At 45.2% G+C, this 12,218-nt stretch overlaps 1 protein-coding gene across 2 annotated transcripts; it reads right to left on the reverse strand.

The window, feature by feature from the left end:
• Nucleotides 1–269: 269 nt before the first annotated feature.
• impdh2 (IMP (inosine 5'-monophosphate) dehydrogenase 2) lies at nt 270–11,778 on the reverse strand. Of its 2 annotated transcripts, XM_045695199.2 has the most exons (15): nt 11,406–11,515; nt 9,944–9,992; nt 9,714–9,796; nt 9,541–9,642; nt 8,816–8,890; nt 8,138–8,344; nt 7,914–8,001; nt 7,579–7,778; nt 7,029–7,119; nt 6,725–6,820; nt 2,356–2,499; nt 1,573–1,717; nt 1,097–1,240; nt 891–974; nt 270–599 (listed from the first exon to the last, which is right to left on the reverse strand). In XM_045695199.2, exons 4-15 carry the CDS (start codon nt 9,607–9,609, stop codon nt 578–580), a joined length of 1,365 nt encoding a protein of 454 aa, XP_045551155.1. In that variant the 5' UTR covers nt 9,610–9,642; nt 9,714–9,796; nt 9,944–9,992; nt 11,406–11,515; the 3' UTR covers nt 270–577.
• Between the last annotated feature and the right edge of the window lie 440 nt (nt 11,779–12,218).

Raw genomic sequence — 12,218 nt, forward strand, 5'->3', positions numbered from 1 at the left:
TTTTTAAATACTAATATTGAAATACTCCCATGCATTTGAACCCAGGTCTGTTTGGTCCTAGGAGTATTTGGAAAATAGTTTCAAATAGTAGGATATTTATAGAACATTATCAAAATTGAAGTATTTCATTTCTGCCATATTATTTGAAAACATTAAAGACACAGAAAGATTTTTTTTTTTTTATTAGAAATACCCATATATTTCAAACCAGGTCTGTATCTCTACACATGATACATGACCATTCAAATGACCACAATAACAACAACAAAAACGTGGAAAAAAACATTTTTATTTGACTTATTCACATCAGTAGGACATGGAAGGCATCTGATAACACCAAAACACTCCATCACAATACTGACGGATAGACAAGACAGACATGCTCTGCTCTCCCTCAGCATCGATAGGGAACAACAGAAGGGGAAGACTGATGGTTTAGGCATAATTGACATTTGTGTTAGTGTGTGTGTGTGTGTGTGTGTGGGGGGGGGGGGGGGTTGTCAAGTAGTTGTGTGTGCTTTCATGTGCGTATGCTTGAGGAAAACAAGTCTGCAGCCCACGACTGTTGTTCTCTTCTTTAGAACAGGCACTTCTCATAACTGCAAGACAGGGAGAAAAAAAAAGAGAGCGGGTTCAACAGATTAATGATCTGGTAACGAATTACCAACATGTCGAATCATGCTGAGATCGGGAAAGACCTATAAACAGGTTGAAGTGAGATTTGTTTGGAAAAGGGAACCATTTTAAATCTAGGAGCTTGCAGGTGGTATGTGAAACTGAGATGTTAAGAAAATCCCCTCAACAAGCAAAGAATATAAATGTAATGTTAGCCTCTGTGACAGCACCGTAGGCTAGTCGACACTGCCTAGCTAGACCACAACAGTAAGTACCTGTGCAGGCTGTGGACTCCTCCCTCCATCTGGGCCGATGTCGTCCTCCTCTCAAACTTCAGATCCCCAGAATACATCATGGCTCTGCACGGGGAAGACAAATAGTGTTACATGGAGCCCCCGAGCTCACACACACACGTGCCGGTATCAAAGTAGGTGCACTTTGACAAACATTCAGACGTGTGCGTGTGTGTGTGTGTGTGTACCTGAGCTGGGTGAGGCTCTTGGAGCCGATGTCTTGACAGGAGTGTTGGATCCCAGCCAGCAGGTAGGGAATAAACTTATGGATAGAGCCCTTGTCCTGGACTGCCCCCGACACACCCTGGGCCACCTTGATCTTGTCACACTCACTGCAGAAAGACGGAGGAGGAAACAGGTAGAGAGAGAGAGAGAGAGAGAGAGAGAGAGAGAAAGAGGACGGGTCAGCTATATGTTATTTGTCTTTTGAGTGACTGCCTGCTGCAAAGCTAGTTGCCCCCGGGTTGTAGTAATTGATTAGTGCACACTGTAGCAAAACATGTTGCAAAGGGAAGCAACAAGCGCTTCTTATTGGACAAGTTCAGGTAGTGCCTCCCTGTTTGTCGGTTTTATTTCGTTTGGTGCCTAACGAATACAATTCTAGGGATAATAAAGATTTGTTTTACTGTATTACTAGTGCATTAGTATAACTATGACTCAGTACCTGAAGTATCTGGTCTGGGAGCCCAAGTTCTTGTCCATGGCATCCAGTGAGCCCATGCCTCTGTATTTCTTCAGCCTAATGCCGTCAGAGAAGAAGTATTCACCTGGAGCCTCGCTGGTGGCAGCTAGGAGAGAGCCCATCATCACTGGAGAGACACAAGGGGACGAGAGATGAGAGAATGTACCTTTCACGCTTTGAGAGGGATTTGTGTGTGTTAGTACATTATTATATCAGTCTCTAAATGTGAGCCTGTAAGTGATAAAAGTAATGGCTAATGCTATGTGTAACAGCTAATGTTATGTGTAAGGGAAAGGGGGATACGTAGTCAGTTGTACAACTGAATGCATTCAACTGAAATGTGTCTTCCGCATTTAGCCCATCCCCTCTGAATCAGAGAGGTGCGGGGGGCTGCCATAATCGGCATCCACGTCTTCGGCGCCCAGGTAACAGTGGGTTAACTGCCTTGCTCAGGGGCAGAACGACAGATTTTTACCTTGTCAGCTCAGGGATTTGATCCAGCAACCCTTCGGTTACTGGCTCAATGCTCTAACCACTAGGCTATCTGCCGTAATGGCTAATGCTATGTGTAATGGCTAATGCTATGTGTAATGCTATGTGTAATGGCTAATGCTATGTGTAATGGCTAATGCTATGTGTAATGGCTAATGCTATGTGTAATGCTATGTGTAATGGCTAATGCTATGTGTAATGGCTAATGCTATATACTATTGACTAATGAGAATTGGTGTGTGTATGGGTATTTGATTTGAGCCTGAGACACACCTGTAGATGCCCCAAGTGCCAGGGCTTTGGCGATGTGCCCCACGGTCTGGATGCCCCCATCGGCGATGACTGGCACCCCGAATCGACGGGCGTACTCAGACACCTTGTACACGGCGGTGGCCTGGGGACGCCCACATGCCAACACTGAGACAACAAGGGAAGGAGGACAGGCGTGAACAAAGAACACACATACGTCGTGACAATGTTCATGACTGCTTGAGGCCTACTTTGTGTCACTTGGTTCAATTGAGGCCGACAGGTCATGGTGGGGCATATCCCTGCATATGTAGCCCCCCCCCCAACATCAGAGACAGACTAGGCATTAGGCATCCTCACACAGCCATTTTAGGTTGTAATTTCCTGGTTTATTAAGTGAATTCATCATATCAGTATTTCTTGAATATTAATTCATATTTTCGTTGATTTGCTGTATATTAAACATGGTTTTGGCTTGCTGGAGTGGATCATCTCATAATGAATTGGATTTCATCGTCTGTGTTTCCCTGATAAATGTAATCATTATGAAACTGATTACAGAGCAAGCTGATGTCCCAGCTTTTGGAATTTAGTAAGATAGGATTTCCCATTCACAAAACATGAATCAACATGTAGTAGACCAACCACACACACACAAGATTAGCCTACATTAGAGAAATTTGATGTTTATTTGGGAACATAACATTCATAAAATGAAAAGAAAAACAACTGAAACCGAGGAAGCCTTAAAAAAGGTTTGAGTTTATATGTTTTGAATTCAGGAAGCACAAGCATCTCTTCAGGAAGCATCTCTTCAGTAAGTCCTCTGAGTGTCGTCTGGCCCAGGGGTGTGAAGGTGAACGGAAAGGCACTGGAGCGACGAACCGCCCTTGCTGTCTCTGCCTGGCCGGTTCCCCTCTCTCCACTGGGGTTCTCTGCCTCAAACCCTATTACAGGGGCTGAGTCACTGGCTTACTGGTGCTCTTCCATGCCGTCCCTAGGAGGGATGCATCACCTGAGTGGGTTGAGTCACTGACGTGATCTTCCTCGGGTTCGTGCCGTGGGGGAGAACTCCGTGGGCTATACTCGGCCTTGTCTCAGCGTAGTAAGTTGGTGGTTGAAGATATCCCTCTAGTGGTGTGGGGGCTGTGCTTTGGCAAAGTGGGTGGGGTTATATCCTGCCTGGTTGGCCCTGTCCGGGGGTTTCATCGGATGGGGCCACAGTGTCTCCTGACCCCTCCTGTCTCAGCCTCCAGTATTTATGCTGCAATAGTTTATGTGTCGGGGGGCTAGGGTCAGTCTGTTATATCTGGAGTATTTCTCCTGTCTTATCCAGTGTCCTGTGTGAATTTAAGTATGCTCCCTCTAAGTCCCTCTTCTCTCGGAGGACCTGAGCCCTAGGACCATGCCGCAGGACTATCTGGCCTGATGACTCCTTGCTGCCCCCAGTCCACCTGCTGCTGCTCCAGTTTCAACTGTTCTGCCTGCGGCTATGAAACCCTGACGTGTTTACCGGACGTGCTACCTTCGTCTCTGTCTCTCTAACTCTCTAACGCTGAATGATCGGCTATGAAAAGCCAACTGACATTTACTCCTGAGGTGCTGACCTGTTGCATCCTCTACAACCACTGTGATTATTATTATTTGACCCTGCTGGTCATCTATGAACGTTTGAACATCTTGGCCATGTTCTGTTATAATCTCCACCCGGCACAGCCAGAAGAGGACTGGCCACCCCTCAGGTTCCTCTCTAGGTTTCTTCCTAGGTTCCTGCCTTTCTAGGGAGTTTTTCCTAGCCACCGTGCTTCTACATCTGCATTGCTTGCTGGTTTCTGTATAGCACTTTGTGACATCGGCTGGTGTAAAAAGGGCTTTATAAATACCCATGATTGATTATTTTTGCAGGCTTTTTTTCCTCAACACTAAATATGAGAATTAGCAGATTGGCCTCTTTTCCTGCTTAACGCGTTATGTGACAGTTAAACATTATTTTTTACATTTAACTCGGCAAGTCAGTTAAGAACAAATTCTTATTTACAATGACGGCCTACTCCGGCCAAACCCTAACGACGCTGGGCCAATTGTGCGCTGCCCTATGGGACTCCCAATCACGGCCGGATGTGATACAGCCGGGATTCGAACCAGGTACTATAGTGACGCCTCTAGCACTGATATGCAGTGCCTTAGACCGCTGCGCCACTCGGGAGCCCAAGTTTCAATGAATCCTGTTACCAGCCGTCAGTTCGGCCGAGAATTATTTATGAAATCTTACTCTAAAATGAGTTCAGTACTATGTCTGAAGCCAACATCAAAGAAGGAAGTTGAGAAAGTGGAAAACATTATTTTAGCTTCGCTCTCACCTTTTTTTTGTGATTGATATGCATATCCATGAGCTAACTGGGACTGGAATGAAACTGAGTAAGTAATTACCATAAATACTGAATACGAATTGATTCAATTGCAAAGCAGCGCTACCAGAAAGCATTTGAAGACATGCATCTTTTTCCACCCTCTCAAAGGAACAATATTATTATGAACAAACAGATAGTAAATCCTAAGTTACAGGTCGGGTTTACAGTGCAAGTTACAGTATGTTAAGTCAATGACTGTTACATGTGAATGGGGTGTAAAGAAGCAACGACATACTGGACGTAGATTCCTTAATGCGTTACAACAACCAGTCTAATCTGGAGCTAAGGGCCCCCTCCCCACTCCTATATGAAAACATGACCATATGCTGATGTCCAGCTGACAGGGAAAATGTGGTTAAATCCAATCCATGGGACGGACACACACACAGGTTAATGATTCTCAACAGAGAAAGACCTTTAACAGGAAATTGACAGGTGTTGAACGCTGAAACTGTAGTAATTGGTATTGCTAAAGATATTGAAATCTGTTCAGGTACAGCTCGTTTCAGAGGCAAGGCGGCCTAACTGACAGACACCATGTCGTCTGAGACTGTCAATCACATTACTAAAATACACTTCATCATATACATCCACCTTCTACCCCCCCAGCCGTAAGACTAAACAGCTCGTTAAATAGTTACCCAGAACATCTACATTGACCCTTTTTGCAGTAACGGTGACTACTCAAATATGCGGTTTAATAATCAGTCACTTTATTCCTAGTTACACTATATGTGCATATCTACCTCAATGACCTCGTACCCCTGCACATCGACTCAGTCCTGGTACCCCATGTATAAAGCCAAGTTATTGTTACTCATTGTATATTTATCATTATTACTACTACGTGTTAAACTATAAAATTATTTCTCTATTTTCTTTCTCTCTGCGTCGTTGGGAAGGGCCCGCAAGTAAGCCTTTCACTGTTAGTCTACACCGGTTGCTTACGAACCATGTGACAAATAAAATCCCATTTGATTTAAAATGTACTGCACGTTTTATGACGAGGATGTCGAGACAAGGGGCGGTGCGATGTCACACTGACAGATTAGTCAAGGACAAAAAGGACAAGCATCCAAAACCTCAAGGCCAGCTTAGCTACTACTTCTACTGATGCAGAGCCGTTAACCAGCCAATGCAGACAGGATGTGAAGGGGGGGTGGGCGGGCACAGTGTGGTAGTGGAGCCAATTACAGAGAAAAAGCCCTGCGCAGTGGCGCCTGGTGGGAGGGACTTACTGCTGTATCCCGTTACAGTAGTTGGGGTTTTGGGGCTGTGGAGATTTATACCAGGAGCAACAATGAGAGGCGCTAGAGAGACAGACATCACAGGCAGTGTGAAACCAAGAGAGCAGAGGTCCACACAACGAAAGATGAAATGGAGGCGGTGGGTAAGAGAGGGGAACAAAAAGAAAATAACAGACGGATACAGAGACGATAAAGGAAGAGATAGATCAAAAATAAGAAACCAAAAAAACAGATCATGAAAGATAGACAGAATAGCATGATTGAGAGAGGGGAGGATGAGGTGAAAGAGAAACAGAAAAGAGAGGGGAAGACTGACAATTGATGGCGGAGTTGCGCGTGATATCTGAAGGACCTACCCCCTTGAGACAGTCCATTGTTTTTGTCAGTTTTCAGAGTTTCGATCTGAAGCGGTTCAGCTGAAGCTTGTGGATGTTCCACACTCCCAGTCCTTCAGCAGGTGGTTTTATTCAGATAAATTGCCTGTATTAGAATGTAGCATGGCAGCACGAATTGATTCTGCAAAACCCTTCAGCATTCTCTACAGCCAGTGAGGGACAAGGAAAGAACCTAGAACGAACCCTGTTATGGATGGGACCCTTTGTACAGAATTCTACAGTTGGCGAAAGGGTGATTTCAGTCCTTAGCGGAAAGGTGGCCAGATTGGAGGCCCCCCGATTGGGTTACAGCTGGTGTGGGTGAGCGGGAGCTAGGCAGTCTGCCATTGGTCGGACTCACCTTCCTGTGTGATGCAGATGGAGCCACTGCCCATGCCCACTCGCAGGCCGTCCACCCCGGCGTCGATCAGGTTCTTGGCCTGGGCTGCAGTTACCACTGAGACAGACAGAGGGAGACAGAGATCAACAATGTCACAGGCAGGTGCAGTGCAATCATGAAATGAGGGCAGTTCTGAGAAGGCAGCATTTCTTGCTCGCTCTTTCTCTGTGTGTGTGTGTGTGTGTGTGTGTGTGTGTGTGTGTGTGTGTGTGTGTGTGTGTGTGTGTGTGTGATATATATATATTTGTTTGTGTGTAACACTCACCATTGCCTCCAATGACCTGAAGCTGTGGGTATTTCTCTTTGATGTACTTAATCATGTTGATTTGGAAGATCGAGTTCCCTTGAGAGGAGTCCTGGATGAACGAGAGCAACATTAAAGGGGCAATCTGCGATTGCTACAGCAATCTTTAGACTTAATTAATTATATACACACACATATTGATTCTTGAACAATATAAAACTTATTCAACTATCGTACCCCATACACATCATTGGTCGTACTTAATGATCGTACTCATTTGTTTGTAAACATTGTAATTGTAAACAAACACTGTATAGCCACAAAACATGGTTAAAACTATATTTTGGATATCATGTATGGTCAGTCCTTGTATCCATAGCTCCGTCTTGAGAAAGGTTACATTTCTCCAACGCCATCCCTCCGCTTTTTACCAAAATAGTGGCAGGGTTGTCCACTTTGTTATTGTTTGAACCGCAGATTGCCCCTTTAAAGAACAGACTGAAGAAAAAGATGGAGAAAGTATCCATGAAGAGAATAACAAGTAGATGGGGTAGAAGAACCAGGAACCCACTAGTACGACCACATCTACTCCGCTCTGCACCAGCAGGTCCAGTCTGTACTTGTCGTCGTTGTGCGTCCCGATGGCTGCCCCACACAGCAGCTGTTTGCGTGAGTCTTTAGAGGCCAGTGGGAAGTCCCTGTTCTTCTTCAGGTCTGTCCTGGCGATGATGGACACCAGGCAGCCCTCCTTGTTCACTATGGGAAGCTTACCTACACAGAGACATGGCATTTAGAATGGGGCCCTCGGACACACAAGGCATGTTGATGTAGGCTATATGACAGTCTCGTTCATTTTATTATTATTTTTTTCATGGTGAACCTTCTCCCCAGGTCCCGCCTCCTCACCTTTCTTACTCCTCTGCAGGATCTCATTGGCCTCTTTCAGTGTCACTCCAGCTGGAGCTACCACAAGGTCCTCAAGCTTTGTCATCACCTGTAGTGGTGAAGGAAGGAGAAAACAAAAGAAGATTAGCATGTACCTTCGGGCAGGGAAGTCAACTAAACACAATTATACAGATTTAAAAAGACTAGCTGGAGGAACACCGTGATACACGTTAAGCCACACCTACCTCGTTGAGTGGCAGGATGTGCTCCTCCTCCTTCAGGAAGTCAATGTCCCGCGAGGAGATGATGCCAACGAGGTGCCCGCCCATGTGGCCGCTGTCTGTGATGGGGATGCCGCAGAAGCCGTGGCGTGCCTTGGCCTGGAACACGTCAGCCACACGGTCTGTAGGACTCATCACCACCGGGTCTGTGATAAAACCCTGCTCGTACCGCTGGGAGAGAGGGCAGGAAAGGAAGGAAGGAGAAGAGGGGGAAAAGAGGGAGCAGGGAGTGAGGGATGGGGGTAGCGGAGGGCAGAGAGGGGAGGGGGTCAAGGGGGTAAGGGTATCTATTAGGCTCTGCAAATCTACAGGGTATTTAAAAAGCATACCAGAGCGCATGAGCGATAGATACAAAAATGAAATAGGAGAAAAGAGAGAAAATGATTGCTTCCTGTTCTAGCGGGAACACTACAGGGAAACAGTTCCAACTAGGCTGGCAGGAGGACCAAACCAAAAGACGGCAGACAATAACACGAGTAGCAGAGACACACACACACACACACACACACACACACACACACACACACACACACACACACACACACACACACACACACACACACACACACACACACACACGTAACAAAATAAGAGAAATATGAAGGGAGATGAAGAGTGAAAACATGTAGTAGGGGTCATCACCTTGACCTTGCGGACTTCGTTGGCCTGGAACTCTGGAGTGCAGTTGTGGTGGATGAAGCCTATTCCTCCTGTGAGCTGAAAGACGATTAAATGAACATGTTTACTTTCCAGTTTATGTGTGTGTGTGTGTGTGTGTGTGTGTGAGAGAGAGAATGTGTGTCCTCAGACATGAACTCTAGCTGAAGTTGCCTGTAAGGATTTATGCAGAACAACTAGTTTCAAGTGAATTCTTGGCATTTGTTTTGCAGTGAAGACTATGTGATGTTTCCACTGCAATGTTTGCCTCTGGGGGAGGGGGAGAGGGGGGGCTTTACAAAACAACCATCTTCGGGTTACTATTTTAAGTGACACATAATTGCAGCTGTTGTAGTCACTTCAACGTAGCCTGGGAGAAAGTACTGGTTGTTTTCCAATAGCTGTTGATGTTTCTGCTATCAGCTGTTTTATAGGGTGGGTGGGGGGGTGGGGGGTTGATGCTTGTGATCTCATGTCATCGGTCTTTGACAGCAAATACGTTTTTTTTTTGTATTCCTTGTTGGTTCCTTGATAACTGTGCCAACAACTGCGAAGAAGAATGTCGTGGCGTTTATCGATCTTGGTTTCTTTTTATATACAAAAGTTGGCCCAACACTGCTGTTCACTTCGTGTTTTCCCCGAGTCGACTTTTAACTAAAACCTTCCATTATGTCACCATGCTAAAGTGTGTATGTTTACACCAGACTTACTGCCATGGCAATGGCCAGCGCTGACTCTGTGACCGTGTCCATGGGGGAGGATACAAAAGGCGTTTTCATGGTGATCCGCTTCGTCAGGGCTGAAGTCAAATCCTGCAGAGGACACAACCCAGTTACTACAAGTTACTACTCGTAACGAACACCTGTCGTAATAACAAACACACCTTTCACGGCGCTCGGTTGCCAATCAAGATTACAATGGGAAGGTCTTCCTTGTAATCTTAAATGGAATCTTCGGTCGTATTCACTAGGCAACAAACGGAAGAAAACGGACTGAAAAGGGACGACCTGAACTTATCCAATAAGAAACATTGCAAAATGTCTTGCTACGGTGTGCACTAATGAATATGACACCAGGTCATGGAGGGTCAGAAGCCCTAAGGGTTCCACTCACCACCTGTTCCGATGTGAAGTCAATGTACCCTGGGAGAATCAGGAAGTCACTGAGAGAGAGGGAGAAAGAGAGAGAAAGAGAGAGAAAGAGAGAGAGAGAGGGGAGAGAGAGAGCAGGGATAGGCTTCACATGCTGCATACAATCTAACAATGATTCTCACACACACATGCAATTTCACACATTTGTGTCTCAGAATGTACAGTAAGGTGTTACAATATCACACGTGGGGTGGCCAAATGTGAATTATCATTCTTCAGCTGGTTAATAAAGTAATATTCTATCCAATTGTTATTAATTTTTTTTTTCCATTAACAGTGGGCATATCAAACTCTACGATATCATATCTTCCGACAGCACTTGAGCGGGACTGCAAAAGTTCAGCGTTTGATAATCTGAGCGAATTGAGCTATCCGGAACTTGATGTGGGACTAACTGATATCTGACGCACGTGACGAGCAGGCAAACCGCGTCCTGTGTTGTTACACGTTAGCGCTGACTGTCAACACATTCCCGAAGGTCCCCGAGAAGTGATGCAAGTATGACTAAGTCACTTTGGATAAAATAATCTGCTAAACGGCATATATTATTACAATCATATGTTTCCAAGCACACGGTCTGTCATGTACTAACGGGTTGAGATTTTGAAACATGCTGTTTGCACAAGCACCTTCACTTTGAAGTATACTAGTACTAGGTCGGCCCATGTTTCTAGGAGGAAGAGTACTTGGCCTATATTAAGCATGGAATGCGCAGAATGAGATGTGATGGTAACTTCACTGAAGAGTAGACAAGATATGTGGCCAATGACGTGTATAAACCATCATAGGATGAGGCACTGTGGTAAATAGACTATACTTCTGCCTAACAGCTACTTATTGTTCATGCCAACACAATCATATTCTATAATATCTTGACATGGAGGTGCCTTCTGGGTGTCATAATTAGCTACACTGTCTGTCACGCCTGGTATTCCTAATTCAACTGCTGGAAAACGAGTCTACCGACTGCAAACATGAGTTTTTGTCGTGTGTATATGTTTAATAACAGACACTGAAAGTAGGCTTATTATTCACGAATACACCCTCTGGGTGACAGAGGAACGTTCAAATCACCGTCTTGCATAGTTGAATATAGCCAGGCCTATCCAGAACCTCAAATATCTATCTACTTATTTCAGATATTATTTTCGGTCGATTTGAGTCAGTCCCCAAAATAAAATTGTTACTTGTTACGTGATTTGAAAGCCTGAGTTGAGCCGGGAAACCTGAGTCGGTAGACCCAATGCAACGACTCCAAGCACCCAAAGCCCCTGCCTGCACAAATAACAGTGTAGCTAATGTGTCAACGACGAAATATATGGCTCTGGTTGCTAGCTAGCTACAACGGTTATCCAGGTTAATTCAAAGCGAATTGCGATGGATTTCAACAAGCAGCCATGTGACTGCCAAATGTCAATAATTACTTGTAGGTAAGGCCGTCCCCGCAGTTGAAGAGTTGTTGCCCGCTGAGTCCATCATCGGGCACGTAACCAGTCTGTCCACTGATCAGGTAGTCCGCCATTATACAATTGATGTATATATGTTAGTGTTTTATTAGCCACGTTGGTGCTAAACAGACAACGGCCCAAGAGACCGATAACTTTCTTCGTTTCTTCGCTCCACTCCCCAACGTCAGTTACGATCGGCGATCTGTCAGTCAGCTGTGGCGTGGTGCGACCAGGCGCTCTGTCGCTTGTCAAGAAGACCCTTTCGTGGTTATAAAAAATGACATGTAATGCATTCACGACTGTAGAATATTAACCGAAATGCCCTCTGTTCTTCGGCCTCCAACGTTATCAAGCTCCTGTACTGTCTGGAGATACCTCTGGTCCCACACGTTTTCGTCTGACAAGCTTTTTTTCTTTGGGGTTTTATGGTGTTGTGATACCAATATTAGGTGCATTACCGCCACCTACCGCGCTGGAGTGGGATGGATACTATGGAGATGTTCTAGATTCTGCGTTCTGGTTCAAGGTTTTTCTAGCTTTTTGATGTCAAGCACCCCAAAATATTATGAGCCCCTGGGTTAGGACCCCCTACAATTTGTATTTATTTTCGTGAGCCAATTAAGTTCCTGAGAGCCGCATGCAGCTTGCAGTTTAAAGCACAATTCCTGCTATGCTACACATTTTGCCATGGCTCATACCTTGTTCATATTTGAGCATTTGGTCAGGTCCGACCAGTTTTGATGTTTGTAGGTTTTACAGTGAAGAAAGTGATCTGTGGTTTCTGCTGCT

Source organism: Salmo salar, chromosome 15, assembly GCF_965601325.2.
Source record: "Salmo salar chromosome 15, fSalSal1, whole genome shotgun sequence".
NCBI classification, from domain to species: Eukaryota; Metazoa; Chordata; class Actinopteri; order Salmoniformes; family Salmonidae; genus Salmo; species Salmo salar.

Coding starts and splice junctions, on each gene's coding strand:
- impdh2 (XM_045695199.2), bottom strand. CDS start 9,609: ATGAAAACGCCTTTTGTATCCTCCCCCATGGACACGGTCACAGAGTCA. Junction 7,779..7,913: donor CCTGCAGAGGAGTAAGAAAG/GTGAGGAGGCGG, acceptor GTCTCTGTGTAG/GTAAGCTTCCCATAGTGAAC. Junction 1,241..1,572: donor TCCCAGACCAGATACTTCAG/GTACTGAGTCAT, acceptor GTCTTTCTGCAG/TGAGTGTGACAAGATCAAGG.